The sequence below is a fragment of the Amblyomma mixtum genome, chromosome 2, assembly GCF_055824585.1.
Source record: "Amblyomma mixtum isolate Tamu chromosome 2, ASM5582458v1, whole genome shotgun sequence".
Taxonomy (NCBI): Eukaryota; Metazoa; Arthropoda; class Arachnida; order Ixodida; family Ixodidae; genus Amblyomma; species Amblyomma mixtum.
Window position 1 is genome coordinate 64,824,083 of NC_143013.1, and position 15,226 is coordinate 64,839,308.

The 15,226-nt window shown below is 45.7% G+C and overlaps 1 protein-coding gene across 1 annotated transcript; it reads left to right on the top strand.

Annotated features, from left to right (window-relative positions):
• The first annotated feature begins 494 nt into the window (after positions 1-494).
• On the top strand, positions 495-7,965 carry LOC149359582 (uncharacterized). Its single transcript, XM_089571745.1, has 4 exons — positions 495-737; positions 3,663-3,730; positions 6,782-6,863; positions 7,862-7,965. Exons 1-4 carry the CDS (start codon positions 692-694, stop codon positions 7,867-7,869), a joined length of 204 nt encoding a protein of 67 aa, XP_089427871.1. The 5' UTR covers positions 495-691; the 3' UTR covers positions 7,870-7,965.
• The last annotated feature ends 7,261 nt before the right edge of the window (positions 7,966-15,226 follow it).

Sequence of the window (15,226 nt, forward strand, 5' to 3'; positions counted from 1 at the left end):
AGGGCTCCGAAAAGTTCGACCGCCTGAGCTTCCTTAGCCTGCACTGACATCGTACAGTACACGAGCATTTAGAATTACGCCCGCTGAGGCCGGAATTGAAACCGCGTCTTTCGGTTCAGCAGCCATGTGCCATAACGACTGAGCCACCAATGCGGCTGAAAAAAAAAGAAAACGAAAAGTTTAACGTGTCGTGCATGCAAATATGGTTGACAAAGGGGTTGGGTAATAAAAAGAGAGAAAAGCCCAGTCTCCCTTTAAAGGTGCAACCAGGCCGCCACATTTGGGGCGGCGCAGCTACACTAGGAAGCAGACCTTGCTTGTGGCCGCTCTATACCTGCCGCGCGTCGATTGCAGTCGAGGGGTTCAATGTCACGGTATGTCAACACGCGGGCGATATCATTACACGCGTACACATTTCTTAGTAAGTGAAACCATTACAACGGGAAAAACCCTGAACTGCGCTTTGACGCTCTCCTCGTGGTACGTATGTGCAACTAAAAAAAAGGAGACAGTCGAAACATCTCAACATCTGCACGTTGTGCTTATCTGCATCTCTTGTTTGGGGCACGTGTGGCGGTGTGGGCGTTGCCGCTCGCGTGGTAGATACGATGTGGCAACGTTCGGTGCGTACGATAAAAGCTCCTTGATTCGCGCCGTGCCTTTCCAGTTGTTTCGTGACCGAGAGCAAGCCATGAAGAACGTTTCATTGCTACTAGCTGTGATCCTGCTGTCTGCAGGTAAGTGCTGCCCGAATGCTCGCATTTGCAATGGTTAAGTGCTAGTACTCTGGACAAAAATTATATGAAGCATGAAACGGTTGGTTGGTTGGTTTATGGGGTTTAACGTCCCAAAGCGACTAAGGCTATGAGAGACGCCGTAGTGGAGGGCTCCGGAAATTTCGACCACCTGGGGTTCTTTAACGTGCAGTGACATCGCACAGTACACGGGCCTCGAATTTCTCCTCCAAAGAAATTCAGCCGCCGCGGCCGGGATCGAACCCGCGTCTTTTGGGCCAGCAGCCGAGCACCATAGCCACTGAGCCACCGCTGCGGCGAAGCATGAAACTACTCAATCTTTAGAAAGAAAATGGCTTCCAGCTCGCAAATGAGGCTTGCATAATTTTGTCCGATTCTTTCAAGTTCTGTTAAGACATCTTCCTGGTCTAGTGCGTTAATATGGCGTATATGCGGATGTAAGATATAGGCCGACCCTGACGGCAACAATGAATAGTATAGAAACAATTGTTCAGTTTCCGTTGCAGTTTCGAGGAAATGTTTCCAAAACCGCTGCTTCTTACGTGTGAGGTTAGCGGATGTAACGCACCCAAAAGGATGCTTGCACATAGCCATGACCACACATACCTCGCATGTATCATGCCACGCCCATGTCTTCTACTAGTTTAGCAAAGACAACGAGAAAACGGAAAGGAACACTTAATGTAGTGAGTAGTTTGACGGCACACCATCTGGCCAGGAATCATGGTTGACGAAGTACACAGGTCACTAACCATGGCCGAAAGAAAATGACGTTTCGCGAGCACTACGGATCCCTTATTAAAAATCAAAGAACACGAAACGGCCTGGTCTGGAAATCGGTCGCTATAAGAGAGCACAAATTCTGTGTTTTTTTAGCGTTGAAGTTTGGCACATGTTTTCCGTTTTCGAAGTGGGCCAGTTGCTATTAGCGCCTGTGTCGTGTTCAGTAGAGCTTTCCTCTGTACCGCTGCGGCTGCACAAAACTTGTAGAAGTATGATCCAACTAGCCTTTCAAGCACATCGGTGCCACAAGTATGATTCAACCCATTGGGAAACGGCAAAAGGAGCGATTACAAATCATTGTCTTGAACCTGTATCGGGGAACGCATGCGCTTTCACTTCGCAGGTAGCTTTTTAGTACAAAATTTTGTGACAGCGTGCTGCAGGCGGGTTTCATCGCACAACACGTCATCCTTTGTCTAACGTCCCAATAGTCCGTGAAGAACCTAAAGGTATTGGTTACTTTGAATATTGGCCAGCATGACGTGATAATGTACGTGCACCGGGCGCTTTAAAACATTAAAAAGAATTTGCCGAAAGTAACATTTTCAAGGCCAGGTAGGTGAAATTTTATGTATACGCCTGTGATTTCGCATATGCAGCGTATTAGGTGCGGAAAATTCACTCCCGTAGGAATGTCTCTGGCGCCCTCGATGTTGTATGTGAAGTGACGCTGACATGAGCAGAGACATACGGCGCTATGTCTCTGCTATTATGTCCTGACAGGGCGAGAGAACACGACCTATCAATCGCCAAGTAAGCAGGAATGACTTTGCGCGCTCATCCCCTAGCCAGCCGATAAATAAAGCGAGACAGCGAGTAGAAGCTAGAACTGAGAATTGCGTAAATTTTTCGAAGCGTATCTAATCGAAAATGGAGGAGCAGCTTGTGCGTGTGATGGCTCGAATTTGTTGTGCAGAAAATTTTGTGTAGGTTTCCGTACAAGCTTGTTGCTCCCCCAATTGGCAGAAAGCAAGAAGAGCTTCAAGGTTTTGGTATCGCCTCTTTTCTGTGTTATTGCTTTCACTCCTGTGCTATAACACTTGGACGTGTTGGTCGCTATGTGACAAAAAAATGTAACTTAGAAAGAGACTACAGTTAGAAGTAGCGTGGATCCTGTCTGTGTGCTAGCTGTCATCTCTGCGACGCCTTGGAAACTGTGCTGCAAGTAGAGCTATAACAGAATACTGCTTCTTTATGTTCTGAAGATAGCAGGGCATAAGTATAATGCCCAGGTACAACAAGGCGCAGGTACAAAAAATCACGGGAACATTTCATACATTGGCGTATCTCATAGCCTGAGTCGCTTTGGGACGTTAAACCCCATAAACCTACCAACCAAACCATTTCATACATTGGCGATTATGCGCTCTTCTTTGCTGGTTCATGTTGCATACGGGAACGCCAGCAGGGTCCGTGAGGTGTACACTCTTTTGAGAAGCCATTAGGAGCACTTGAAACATGAGCTGCACATAAATTGCGACCTCTGGTGAGAACCGCACAGCTAGTTGAAGGCAATTTCGAAAGGTGACAACAAAATACGTTAAAAATCCTGAATAATTTGCTAGAGACAGATGTCGCCACAAAAAGCCGATAAAGAGACTTCAGCCTCAGCACGGTCCGGCACGATAACAGCACCGTATGCAGGAAAACTGCATAAAAGAGGAAGTACTACGTATATGAAGGGTGTTTCATACTAACTGCCAATTTCTATAAACAATAACCAAAGCTACGTAGCCTGCCATGGAAGCAACCTAAGTGAAAAAAAAAGAAAACGCATGATGCACAAGAGACCACCGATACGATTAGGCAACAGATAAAATAAACTTTAAAATCTATTTTATAAGTGCAAAACTTTCTATAAGGTGACAATAAAATTATTCGTCTTAGACAGCACGCTTGATGCTGTTTTAGCCTTACAGCGTGAAAGTGTAAAAACATTTTTTTTTGCCAGCAATTCATCCCCAGCTTTAAAACAAAAACAAAAAAACGTGCATGCCCCTTCGCAATAAAGCGGTGGGAAACAGATCCACTGATCGCATTGTCACTGCGAGAATGGCTTTAAAAAAAAAACTTGCATGTTGAGTAAATTCAGCCTAATATCAAGTGACTATAATGCGTTTACAGCGGTGCTAGCGGACGCCCAAGGATTCGAGGAAGGATTTTCACGGCCTGGTGGTGGACGCAGGTGTGGCGTACGTAAATTTTTCTTGTTCCTCTTGTCATATTCCACAGTTCCTAGTTGGACGACCATCCAGTTGAATTAAATGGGATAAATTTATTTAATTTCGGTAAGTATAATTGGGGTTTTACGGCTAAAGCTGTAAATTCGAAAGTAGGATGCAGGGCTATTTGGCCGTACCAAGGCTGTTATAGCTTTCGCTGCAAAATCTTTCTATATACTGTAAAACCCGCCTACAATAAACCTGAAGGACCCGTGGATTACTTTTGTTGTAGCCGAAGTTTGCGTTAAGTGGACATCCGATTAAAACGCAAAAAATGCGAAATCCAACAAACCTGGCGTTTATTTTTTTTAGAAAACATCTTTATGCCCGTAAGCTTCTGTCGAAGAGACATATATTACGGCGCTTTCCAACACTTCGCTCAGGGCTCAGTGGCCCATATTTTAGCTGTTTTAATTTTTTTTAATTTGAATATAATTTGTCGCTAGGCAGCAACTAGTGAAAAGTCGGCATCCTCGACTTTTTGATTAAATTCTAGGCGATCTGGCAGCGCCCGTAGATCGCGCACAATCGCTTCTCCAGTGCGTCATCTTTTTGACGCCCGCGTCGTAATCCTTACCAAAGAAGTCATCTCAGGTGAGCTTATTTTGGACATCGGCGCATCAGCAAGGAATTGCTACAAATCTTCATGCGTCTATCACGCGGATTTTCAGTGTTTTCATTTGTTCCTTGGCCCATAAAGCATGCCTGAAGGAAGCAGATGCATTCCGCAGTCAATCCAGTCCACATGGCTTTAATCATTTCACCAGCAGCTAAAAAGTCTATCCAAACGGGAGCATCATAATCTCCGGTGTGAATTGCTATGAGTATGAGCTGGATGATGCACCGACTTTAGGACTTTTGAGCGCTTAAGGGACGCCCAATACATGTGGCTGGATCTTGCATTTTGCATTTGGAGGTGAAAATAGCGGTGTCACCACAGCCAGAGAAGGCAACACGTGGAGCCTTGTACAGTCATGAAGTACGAGTTCAAGCTCGTATCTTTCGGTCGTGTAAGGTTCCAACTCAACAACGCACAAAGCGAACAAATCACGCGCAATACCAACCGCGCCATTGGAATTTATGACTGGTTGCACGCTGGTCGCATGAAAACGAAACGCCGCGCGTTGCCCAGACCTTTTTGTTGGGTGTTTATCGTGCGAAAACTTATCTCCTTGTGCCCAGTAGCATGTCGACACTAAACCTTGCCCTGGCTCTCGCCAGTACCTGTGCCGCCTTTAAGGGCAAGCGTTTTCGATGGAAGCCTTTGGAAAACCTGTGCCTTTTTGTCGGCAATGCCTCGCCCTTTTTTGCGTTTTTGGATCCCACATAATTTTTTTGGCAAAAGCGCACTCGGAGGCACTCTTCCATCTACGCGCTTACCGGAAGCGAGAGTTTCTCCGCTGCTGTGTAGAGTTTGCAGCGCCTCCTCGTTCTTAATAGCAGAGTTACGCCTCCACCGTTTTCATTGCATTTGATAGGCAGTCCGATTGACGTAAAGCATATTTCGACGGTAGCACCACCCTAATTCGTAATAAACGAGCAGTCGTGATAACTGCGATAGCTGTAAGTGGGCTTGGCTCTAATCACTTATGAAGACTAAAATTGACTTTGTATTGCAGGCCTTATTGCTTGTAATATGTAGATCTACACAACTCATCATAAGTATTGTATTCCTTTCGAATCTGAACAAATGCAGAACGAATTGAACAGGAGAAACACACAAAAGCAGGTAATACCCACGTGGTTAGTTCTCGCTAGCGGACAGCTGCATCACAAGCTTTGAGAGAAAAGAAACACCAATACTGGTAGCTTCCCAACATTAATCCTGTCATTTATTCGGTGTTTCGCATATATTTTACCTCTTTTCTTCACCGAAAATATAACATATGGAAATGTAGCTGCCAATTTCCGAACAGACATCTCCCCTGGCATTGGTTGAACCTTTCGCTGCCTGAAAGGCTTATTCTGTGCACGATCGCCTTGCAGGTTCATTAATGGTCACATACAGTGGCCATCCCGTTAATGTCACATTCATGATGCAGCCATTATGCCTTTCAAAGAAACCAGTTGTAGCCTCATGTATGTATGCCAAGGGTATTTGCCAGCACCTTTATGTAATAGAGTAATGGATGTCTGTTTCATTATGTGCGCGCATGGGGTGAGTGATATCAAATTTCCCCGAAAGCGCCGCCGGCAACAATAGGATTCACAGCAAAGTCCAGCGGCAGGCAGACTGGTGACTGCTATAGAAGACAGGTGGAACGAGTTTTTCCTCAAAAAAGCTACAACAGATTAAATCCTGCTGTATTGAAAGAATTATAGCGGCAATGCCGAAGCTACAGATTCTTCATAAGTGCTCCGCGGGTTTTATTGCCTGCAGAGCGACTCCGCGTAAAAAATTGTTAATTCTACTGCTAAATTTAGCACTCACTTGAACAGACTATCGAGAGTTAACATCGCGAGCTTGCAGGGCCAGAGGCAAGAATTTGCTGTCACCCAATAAGGAAAGGAGTGATCATTTCTTGAACAATCACAGGTGGCTCCACGGCAGATCAATTTTTTTCTTTTTTGTAACGCTACAAAGATGGCATTCATGCTGACTATCAAGAAAGGAAACTTAATAAGCGTAAGCGAACAATATGCGTTCTGTGGGTCCGTTCTTCTTTTGCATTATTTTTTCTCGATGCATGTCGTTGTCTTTTCTACTCAACACCTGGACTTGGGCACTTTATATGGATTCCGTCCCCATAAATTCGCACTAATTTTTTTTTCACCAGACCTGATACTGCGACTACTTACTCATAATAAGTAAGATCACATGGAGTCCTGATTTCTGTTTTGTGAAAGAACATTTACTCGCGCAATAAAATCTTCTGTAGGATTTAGGCACCTTTTTGCACATCCGGTGCCTGTTGTTTATTCCATTTTCATTTTGTTAGACCTAGGGTAAGAAATCTTTTATTCAGTTGGAGTCGTTCGCACATTCATACTTGTGTATTCATCTCTGTGTCTTCTATGCAGGGCCGCATCTGTCGTCGTTTCCAGCGTTGCGTTCCAACGGGAGTCGTGTGCGTCAGAGCGCCGTGCCCACGAGCGTACCGATGTAAGTGAGCAACCAAAGCGACATTACGGAACTTTGAGAGTGCAACTAAGCTTAGAGCTAGTGTGCTTTGTAAGCTGATTAATTTACGTCAGTGAACGAGTGCTAAAGGACGAGAGAGTGCGATGACGCAAAATGATTACAATGCTTCTTATTCTACTCAGGGACCAAGAGCTTGCAGGAATCGGTTTGCAATCATGACTGGAGATTTCGACTTTGGTGTTTGCCACTTGCAAACTCCACACCCCTGTCGTTTATTTCAGGTGTATAAGCACACGTTTGGTGACAATAAGATGTGCGACACTCGCGTTACAGTATCTTTTGTTTGCGATTGCCTGCTTCCAGCTATGGTTTTTCATATTGCTTGCTTCTGAATTTTTTACTTGTACCTTTGAATACGTGTTTGGTTTCTACTGGCTGCAAACTTAGCCTCACTGAGATTTTTTGATAAGCTCGCGCTGGTTGCGATGGTTCTGCTGGTGCATTGATCGGTGTCTGGAACTGCTATAGGCAAGTTAAAAAAGCGTTAAAAGGGGGGTTTTAGAACAGGATATATACGTATGATGCACACAGCAGGCGATCAGCAAATACGATACAGAACGGGCCAGGTTTGGTAAGGTGACCAGCCCTGAAGCATTACCCTGAATACAGAAGCGACGGTTTTCTGCTATTCGAGTGATCTCAGCGATCAAGTGCCCATAAGTTGATTAATGTTTTGGCATTTAGAGAGAATATGTAGGCTGAGCTGGATTTTTCAGCTGCCGCTTTCCACGCTCTGCTGCTTAACCTCTAAGTTATTTTTTTTAGCTTCCTACTGTTCTCTGTGCACCGTACGTTGACAGAGTGGATATTATGTTGAAATAGTCACACATTATTGTTTTGTGGTCGAATGTTGTAGTTAGTGGTGTCGTCCTACTTAGGAATGCTGTTTAGTTTTGTGGTCTTTTTATGGCATTATTCTGATTGTAAGAAATATTATGCGCAATTATGTCCTTTTTCAGGTGTGTGAAAAAGAAAAAATGTCGAGGCGAACACACGACGGCTTGAGAAGTATCAACACTCTTCACTTCAAGCAGTGTTGAACAAAATAAAAAATGTATCGAGGTTTTGGTTTTGTGTGAGTTTTGCTACTAACGAGGACGAGTCGACATTTGATTTGATTGTGCACTTCCGCTCCCATCTCTTCAAATTGTTTTGAAGGTACCCTGCTAACTGCATGTGGTATGATAGAGCGAGACAGACTAAAGTAGTCGCGCATGGAATACATAACGAGAATGGGATATAGTTTGCAACTCTTGATATTTTCCCTATTTATTTGTGTGACAGCCCGAAGTAAATCTCTCGTCCTGGTGAATTCTATGGCTTTTTTTTAATGCTATGTTGATTGCCTCGTGGCATAAAACGATATGTATTGATTGATGAGGATGCCTTAATCAATGAGGAAAGGTTCGCTGATCTTATGAAGTCGAGCAGTGAACGATGATGAGGTCCTTGTGTCCAAGCGGTGTATGTCGGGCCTGTTGTCCGGCGAAAGACCCGCTGCCGTTTGGTGCCCAATTCTTGTCGGCTTCAACGCCGGGCAAACCCACAGCAAGTGGTTCTATAACTTCATGCAAGCGCTACATGACGGAAAAGGAAAATTTTAGAAAGGAAAAGGAGACTAGTACAGGACTAGTATCCCATCAAATATATCGCATTTTCTTGCATGGCATTCTTCTGAAATCTCATAGTGCCGATTAGCCTGCGAAGTAAAAATCGCTGTGCATTGAATTAGAAAGGGCTGGCGACGTTTGTTCGCTACCATGACCAATTCGCTGATGGGACTACCTTGCTTGCAAATAAGGAGAAGGAATGCGGAGCCTTAGGGGAACGCTGTAAATCAGCAATAAGGTTCGCACCTATCATGAAAAGTTGGCCGCAAACTGTAAGATGCACTGGCCGCAGATACAGGTTTCTAACTCAATGTTGGCAGATCATCTGAAAAACAAGGTAACCTCTGATATTCGGTAATTTTTCCGTTTCAAATGCATTTTTTTTGCTGTGCACTCCGTTTCTTTGGTGTGGCGAGACTCGAGTACTTTCTGCCGTTGGGTTATAATTACCTTCAGCGTCGTTAGCGCCCGCGTATGCTCTGAAAGTTAGACGCAACAATAATGCTTAGTCCAAAATTTTAAACAATCGGAATCATTGAAGTGCATCCCTAAACGTAGCAAAAAAATGAATTAACAAATATTCTTCCGTTATCCGTTTTTATTCATTCGCCACGTTCTTTAGCGCACTTGGCATACTCGAAAGTAGCTCGCTGTTTTCAGAGCGGCAAAAAGTAAAGGTTTCAGAATAGCGATAAAACCAAGAGAACTGCTCCTAGCTGGTTGCGCAGAATGTCTGCAACACGCTGTACCTTTTACTGACGAGCAAGAGACAAATTGGACAGCGCACAAAGCGTGCTTTGTGCGTCCTGCCATGTCTTTCGTGCTTGTTAGTAAAGTGTACAGCGTGTTGCTTATATATATGTGAGAGTAGTCCTTTTTCAAAACCTATCTAATCGCACACAAATTCTTTAAACTTGCAGTTTTGTTTGATACAAACAGCGTAAATAATAATCGAATCGAAAATGAATCAAATATCAAATTAATAGAATTTAATACGAATCAAATGTTCGTAAAATACTCGAACTTCTGGCGTGTGACTGAAAACAGCTTCGTGATGGCGGTGGTGGTTCAGAGCTACAGCTGACAAAATAAACAACTCTGGTTTCCAGTAAGGGAACCCCACACAGTCAGCTTAACCGGAGCTGAGAAAAAAAGGATCTTAACCCCAAACCTGCTAGTAGATTTCTTCTTGTTGGTACAATTTATGCTCGCCAAACTATGTCCTCATATCTATACGACAAGGATGAGAGTAGAAGAAATGTACGCGAGAAAAAGCATACCAGGCCGTACTACGTGCAACGAGATGGAGGAGAGACGCATGAAATAGTATTGCCTTGAAATGCTATTGCCTATGTTGGCGGAATTGGCTGATATGTGGAGACGTTTTAAGGGAGCACGAAGTACCTTCAAGTTTCAAGATCAACGGTGATGTGCACCGAGTTCCGCATTGCCGGTTTCGCAATAAATGTGCGCCGCATTTCGACCGCGCAAAGATCAAACGCCGCCAGAACGGCTGGAAGCGCATCTTATAAATAAAAGCGGCAATAATTGCGCAAGCAGTGCTTCAGTTTTCTTGTAAAGATCGAAATTCCACATTTCCTATGCCACAATATCAGATGTATCTTACGGTTCATGTAAACTTTAGGCTTGTCTTTGGCACGTGTCTTTCTGAGTTGTGCTTAGCGTGCACCCGTGACGAGGCTTTTTTGTTCAGCATGCCTTGTTGCAGAAAAAAAAACCTACTAGTTCTAAGTGCACCAATCGTCCGTGTGCATGAGTGTTTGTTGCTAGTGTGAATGTGTTTTCGCCGCTGAAGTTATTTCTCAAGAATGCAACCAACTAACCTAACATTTGTTTTACTCTACCTTGGTGGGCATATCCAAAGATCTGCATTGCAACCTAGAGAATTGCTCTAAAACATTTCTGAAAAACGTTCAGTCCTACCCTCTGCAGCTTGACATCCCTTGGTTGGTTTGGTTTATGGGGGCTTTACGTCACATAGCGACTCAACTCAGGCTATGAGGCACGCGGTGTTGGAGGGCTCAAGATGATTTCGACCACCTGGAGTTCTTTACCGCCCACTGACATCGGCAGTACACAGGCCCTTAGCCTTTCACCTTTCCTTTCACCACCTTTAAAATTTCTGATTTAACTTTTGCCAGCCCAGATTACTAAAATTTTTGGTTGCACGTGCGGTGCCCGCACTGCAGCCTTCCATCGTTTTCCTCCACTGGGTCCCTGGCCATTCAGGGATTGACGGCAATGAGCTGGTCCATCCGCTCGCCCGCGACACACTTTTCCGGGCACCGTTGATCTCCTGGCCCAAGCCTTCGGAGGACGGTGGCAGACTCCCCCTTCACCGCATCATAAAAGAGGTCTGCCTTGAGCTCCGCCTGGACAAACGCCTTTACCCTCCCCGTCATCTATCACTCATGGTGCCAGGCGCGAGCCTTCTTCAGCACATCCAAATGCAAATGAATGCAGTCATCTCCCCGTTTTGCCTCTTTCTCTATCGCTATCGATCGCACCCTTCCTGTCCCAACTGTCCCTGTATCTATGCGGACCTGGCCCATCGCCTCTTCTATTGCCCGGCTCCTCAGCAGTCGCGTTCCTACCCCCCCCCCCCCCCTTTATCCATCACCGCCTGGCTCGACTGGCTTGGCGCTGAAGGGGAGGAAGAACAGCGATATCTGGTCACCCAGGCGGTCCACATTATCGGCCTGTAAATAAAGGCTGAATAGAAGTCTACTACTAGTATTACTTTCCTTGAGGGGATGTTTGTAGCGCGACAAAAACAGACAAGTGACAGAAGACGAACGGGACAAGCGCTACTCTCAACTCCCGTTCGTCTTCTGTCCCTTGTCTGCTTTTTGTCGCGCTACAAACATCCCCTCAAGCAAAATGAACCAACTCGCCCAGCAAAAAGTTTTATTGAACTTCATTTCTAGTATTACTTTACTTAGGAAAAAGAGCGCTACCGGAGAATGAGGCGCATAGCAGGACGTGGTGCAAAAAGGGGTTTTTACTTAACACATCTTAACTTTTGCCACGCCGCGGTGGCTCAGTGGTTATGGTGCGCGGCTGCTGACCCGAAAGACGCGGGTTCGATCCCTGCCGCGGCGGTTGAATTTTGAAGAAGGCAAAATTCTAGAGGCCAGTGTACTGTGCGATGTCAGTGCTCGTAAAAGAACCCCAGGTGGTCGAAATTTCCGGAGCCCTTGCCTACGGCGTACGGCCTCCCTCATAGCCTAAGTTGCTTCGGGATGTTGCACCCCAATAAACCAAACAACATCATAACTTTTTAATCTGCACTGAAAATCGCTGGTTATCTGAGTGCCATGATCCACAACATGTTTTCCTCAGCTGAACTTAAGATCGATATGATGTGTAATATACAGATATCCCTCGCCGCCCCGCGCTGAGTCACGCGACGAAGCGCCCGCCGGCGGGCATGGGGAGAGGGGGGCACGCGGCCACTCTCCTCACCCTCAGCTCGGACGTGACGTCACGCTACGCTCTGGCGTCTTAGGAACGGGGTGAACGACCCCTCTTGGTTGCAACCGGTTGCTCAAGGGGCTGCAATGTCGTAGGGGTTTAAGGAGAGCTCACGCGGGAACAAAGGCTGTCTAGTCTCTCCTCTCGCCGCGGTGACTGCCGATTGCCCCGCCGACCCCGTCTCCTGCCCGCGCCCTCCCGGATTCTCCAACGCCAGTCGACGACGACTTGGTAAGCTGCTGAACCATCTATTATCGGATAGAACATTCTTCCGCAGTGTGCTTTGCCTTGCGCTAGGTAAATAAACGGTTTCCTAGCGTACTCTGTTCGTTGCCTACTTCGTCCGAACCCGCCGTGGATGTGACTCTGCGCCACGGGTTGGGGACACGAGAACGCCCGCGCATAGCTGGCACGGAAGCTCGCCCTCCCGGCCGGCTGCTCGCGGGTGACGCCATAATTATTAGCAACTTCTGAGCACAGAAAAAAAATCCTCAGTGAGCCTTTGTTAACTGGAAAGCAGTGCAAAAGGTACAAATTTCTCTATTCTTCATTTTTCAAATCTTTGCAGCTCAACAGGACGCATGTCCGGCAGTACTGTAACTGTTTATTTATTAACATTGCCTATTGGTCGTATCTTGCCCAAAGTTTAGGAATGTTTGCATTAAATGTTCGGAGATGGTAATAATAGTTTCAACATCAGACTACACGTGGGCGAAAACGCGACACCTGGTGTGCTGTATGGCCTAAAATGAGGTTGCACCAAAGCTTAACGGTTGTTTAATCGACCTCTAAAGCCGCCGCGGTGGCTCAGCGGTTATGGTGCTCGGCTGCTGACCCGAAAGACGCGGGTTCGATCCCGGCCGCGGCGGCTAGAATTTCTTTGGAGGAGAAATTCTAGAGGCCCGTGTACTGTGCGATGTCAGTGCACGTTAAAGAACCCCAGGTGGTCGAAATTTCCGGAGCCCTCCACTACGGCGTCTCTCATAGCCTTAGTCGCTTTGTGACTTTAAACCCCATAAACCAAACCAAACCAATCGACCTCTAATATGACGTGAACGCAAAAGGTTAAGAAGACTGAATGCCCAATGGCGCGACGAAGACAGGCAGAAACCACTGACGAGCATCAAGCAAGGCTATATGCCAGAAAGCGTTTAGGTCTAACTAAAGACGTTCGCCAGAGACCAGTAAAGAAAGCGAGGGAATGAAAATGGCAGGAAGCACACTAAGTTTTTGTTGTATCCTTTCTTGTTTCAGTTTCGTTTCTTTCAGTGTACATATCGTCATCGTCATTCAATATGATTTCCTGTATAAGTGGCTTCACTGTGACGAATAAAGGGGAGTGTTTCTGCATACTGCGCTTGCGTGGTCATGTGTCATGCGTCTGGTCTGAACCAGACACCACAGTTTTTTTGCAATGTTTTGTAACGCAAACGGAGCATTGCTTCAGTTGAGCATGAAAGCTTGCTTGCACAAGACATTTTATAGCACAGCGAGCTCAAATCGGCTTTTCCCTACAGTCATATCCAAAACCTGACTTCTATACTGTCAAATCGAGCAAAATCACATGCTCATTCCATAGGGAGGAAGCGAAAGAGGGAAAACAAAGATAATAACAGAGAAAACGGCTGGGAAGAAGCCATGAAATTGTAATTATCACGTAGCCAAGCTACACGGAAAGTCAAGCCGTACAACTGCGTAGTCTAAAGCAGGCCTTGGAACTAAACAGTGAAAGGTTCTGTCTAAATCGCGTGTTTATCATGGCGATAGCCTCATAATGGTGGCGTCGGTCCCCATGGAGGCAACTGCGTATGCACTTGCTTCTAGACTGCGTAAGAGCTTGATTTATGAAGCCGCCTCATTTTGTCGCATGCAATGCAATGACGGGCCAAGAGTTGGGAGAAAATGGAACATTTCAAATTTTTTAATATTACAAAATTTTTACTGTGTTCAATCTCACCTAGACGTCCAGTATTCCCTCCGCCTAATACGGGCATGCTACTACATAACTATTTTATAGTTAATTGTAGATACTTGACAATTATCAGAAATGGCGATATGAAAATTTGTGTCGCGTTTTTCCCCACTTTGAACTAAGTAAACTCAAACACATACCTGTGAACAAGCCAGTTGTTCGTCTTTCGGCATATAGCTGCGTACCATTTTCTTACGGAGAATGAGCTTACATTCAGTTACATATGAAACATTTGGAATGCATGCGGAAAACTTATCCTCTGGTTGGATAGCGAACCAGTACGAAAAATGCAAGTTATTAGCCGTCCTAAATTGCAACCGAATAATATTTTCGTGTGAAGCGCACCGCTAGGACAGTTGACGCACAAGAAAATCAAGCCCTACAGCTGAACATCCTCTGAACGTCACTAATAGAAATATGGAGTCCCTATGAATGCACTTCCCTAGGGTGAAATTCTCGACGAATAGGTTGCTGACCCAACGTTCGGTTGGCCAAACATGCCATGGCGCGATTAAAATTCCCCGTCAGAACCATTTTCTCACCTGCTGACCCAAAAGACGCGGGTTCGATCCCGGCCGCGGCGGCTAGAATTTCTTTGGAGGAGAAATTCTAGAGGCCCGTGTACTGTGCGATGTCAGTGCACGTTAAAGAACCCCAGGTGGTCGAAATTTCCGGAGCCCTCCACTACGGCGTCTCTCATAGCCTTAGTCGCTTTGGGACGTTAAACCCCATAAACCAACCAACCATTTTCTCACCAATTAAATTCGGTAGTAGTTTTCGGACCGATACGTCCGGCCATACAGCGGCCGCTGCCCCAGACATTCGCTTCTAAAGCGGTGAAAAAAATCCAAAGTCGTCCTTTCGAATCAGACATTGACAACGCCCAGCACCATTCATACCACATAGATTAGAAAATGTACTGGGTTAACGTGTCAAACCTACCAATGTTTCTAAGTGAGTGACACGTGCCGAAGGATAGCGCTCTTAGCAAAGGAGTAGGAGACATGATCAGCCACAGGCATGAGGCCACAGATTTTGGCATGTAGCATCCGGAGGATCACTAAGTGGCTGTCCAAATGGGACTATCTCTACAGCGACCAGATTTTCATTAGCAATAATGCTGCTCTCTGCGTATTGCAGTCATATAGTCGCAGTACACGTCAACGGACAATCAGTAGTGTGGCTGCAGAAGTACACTCCGACATAGTTATACTCCATTGCTAGCCAGACAGGTGAATACAATGCTA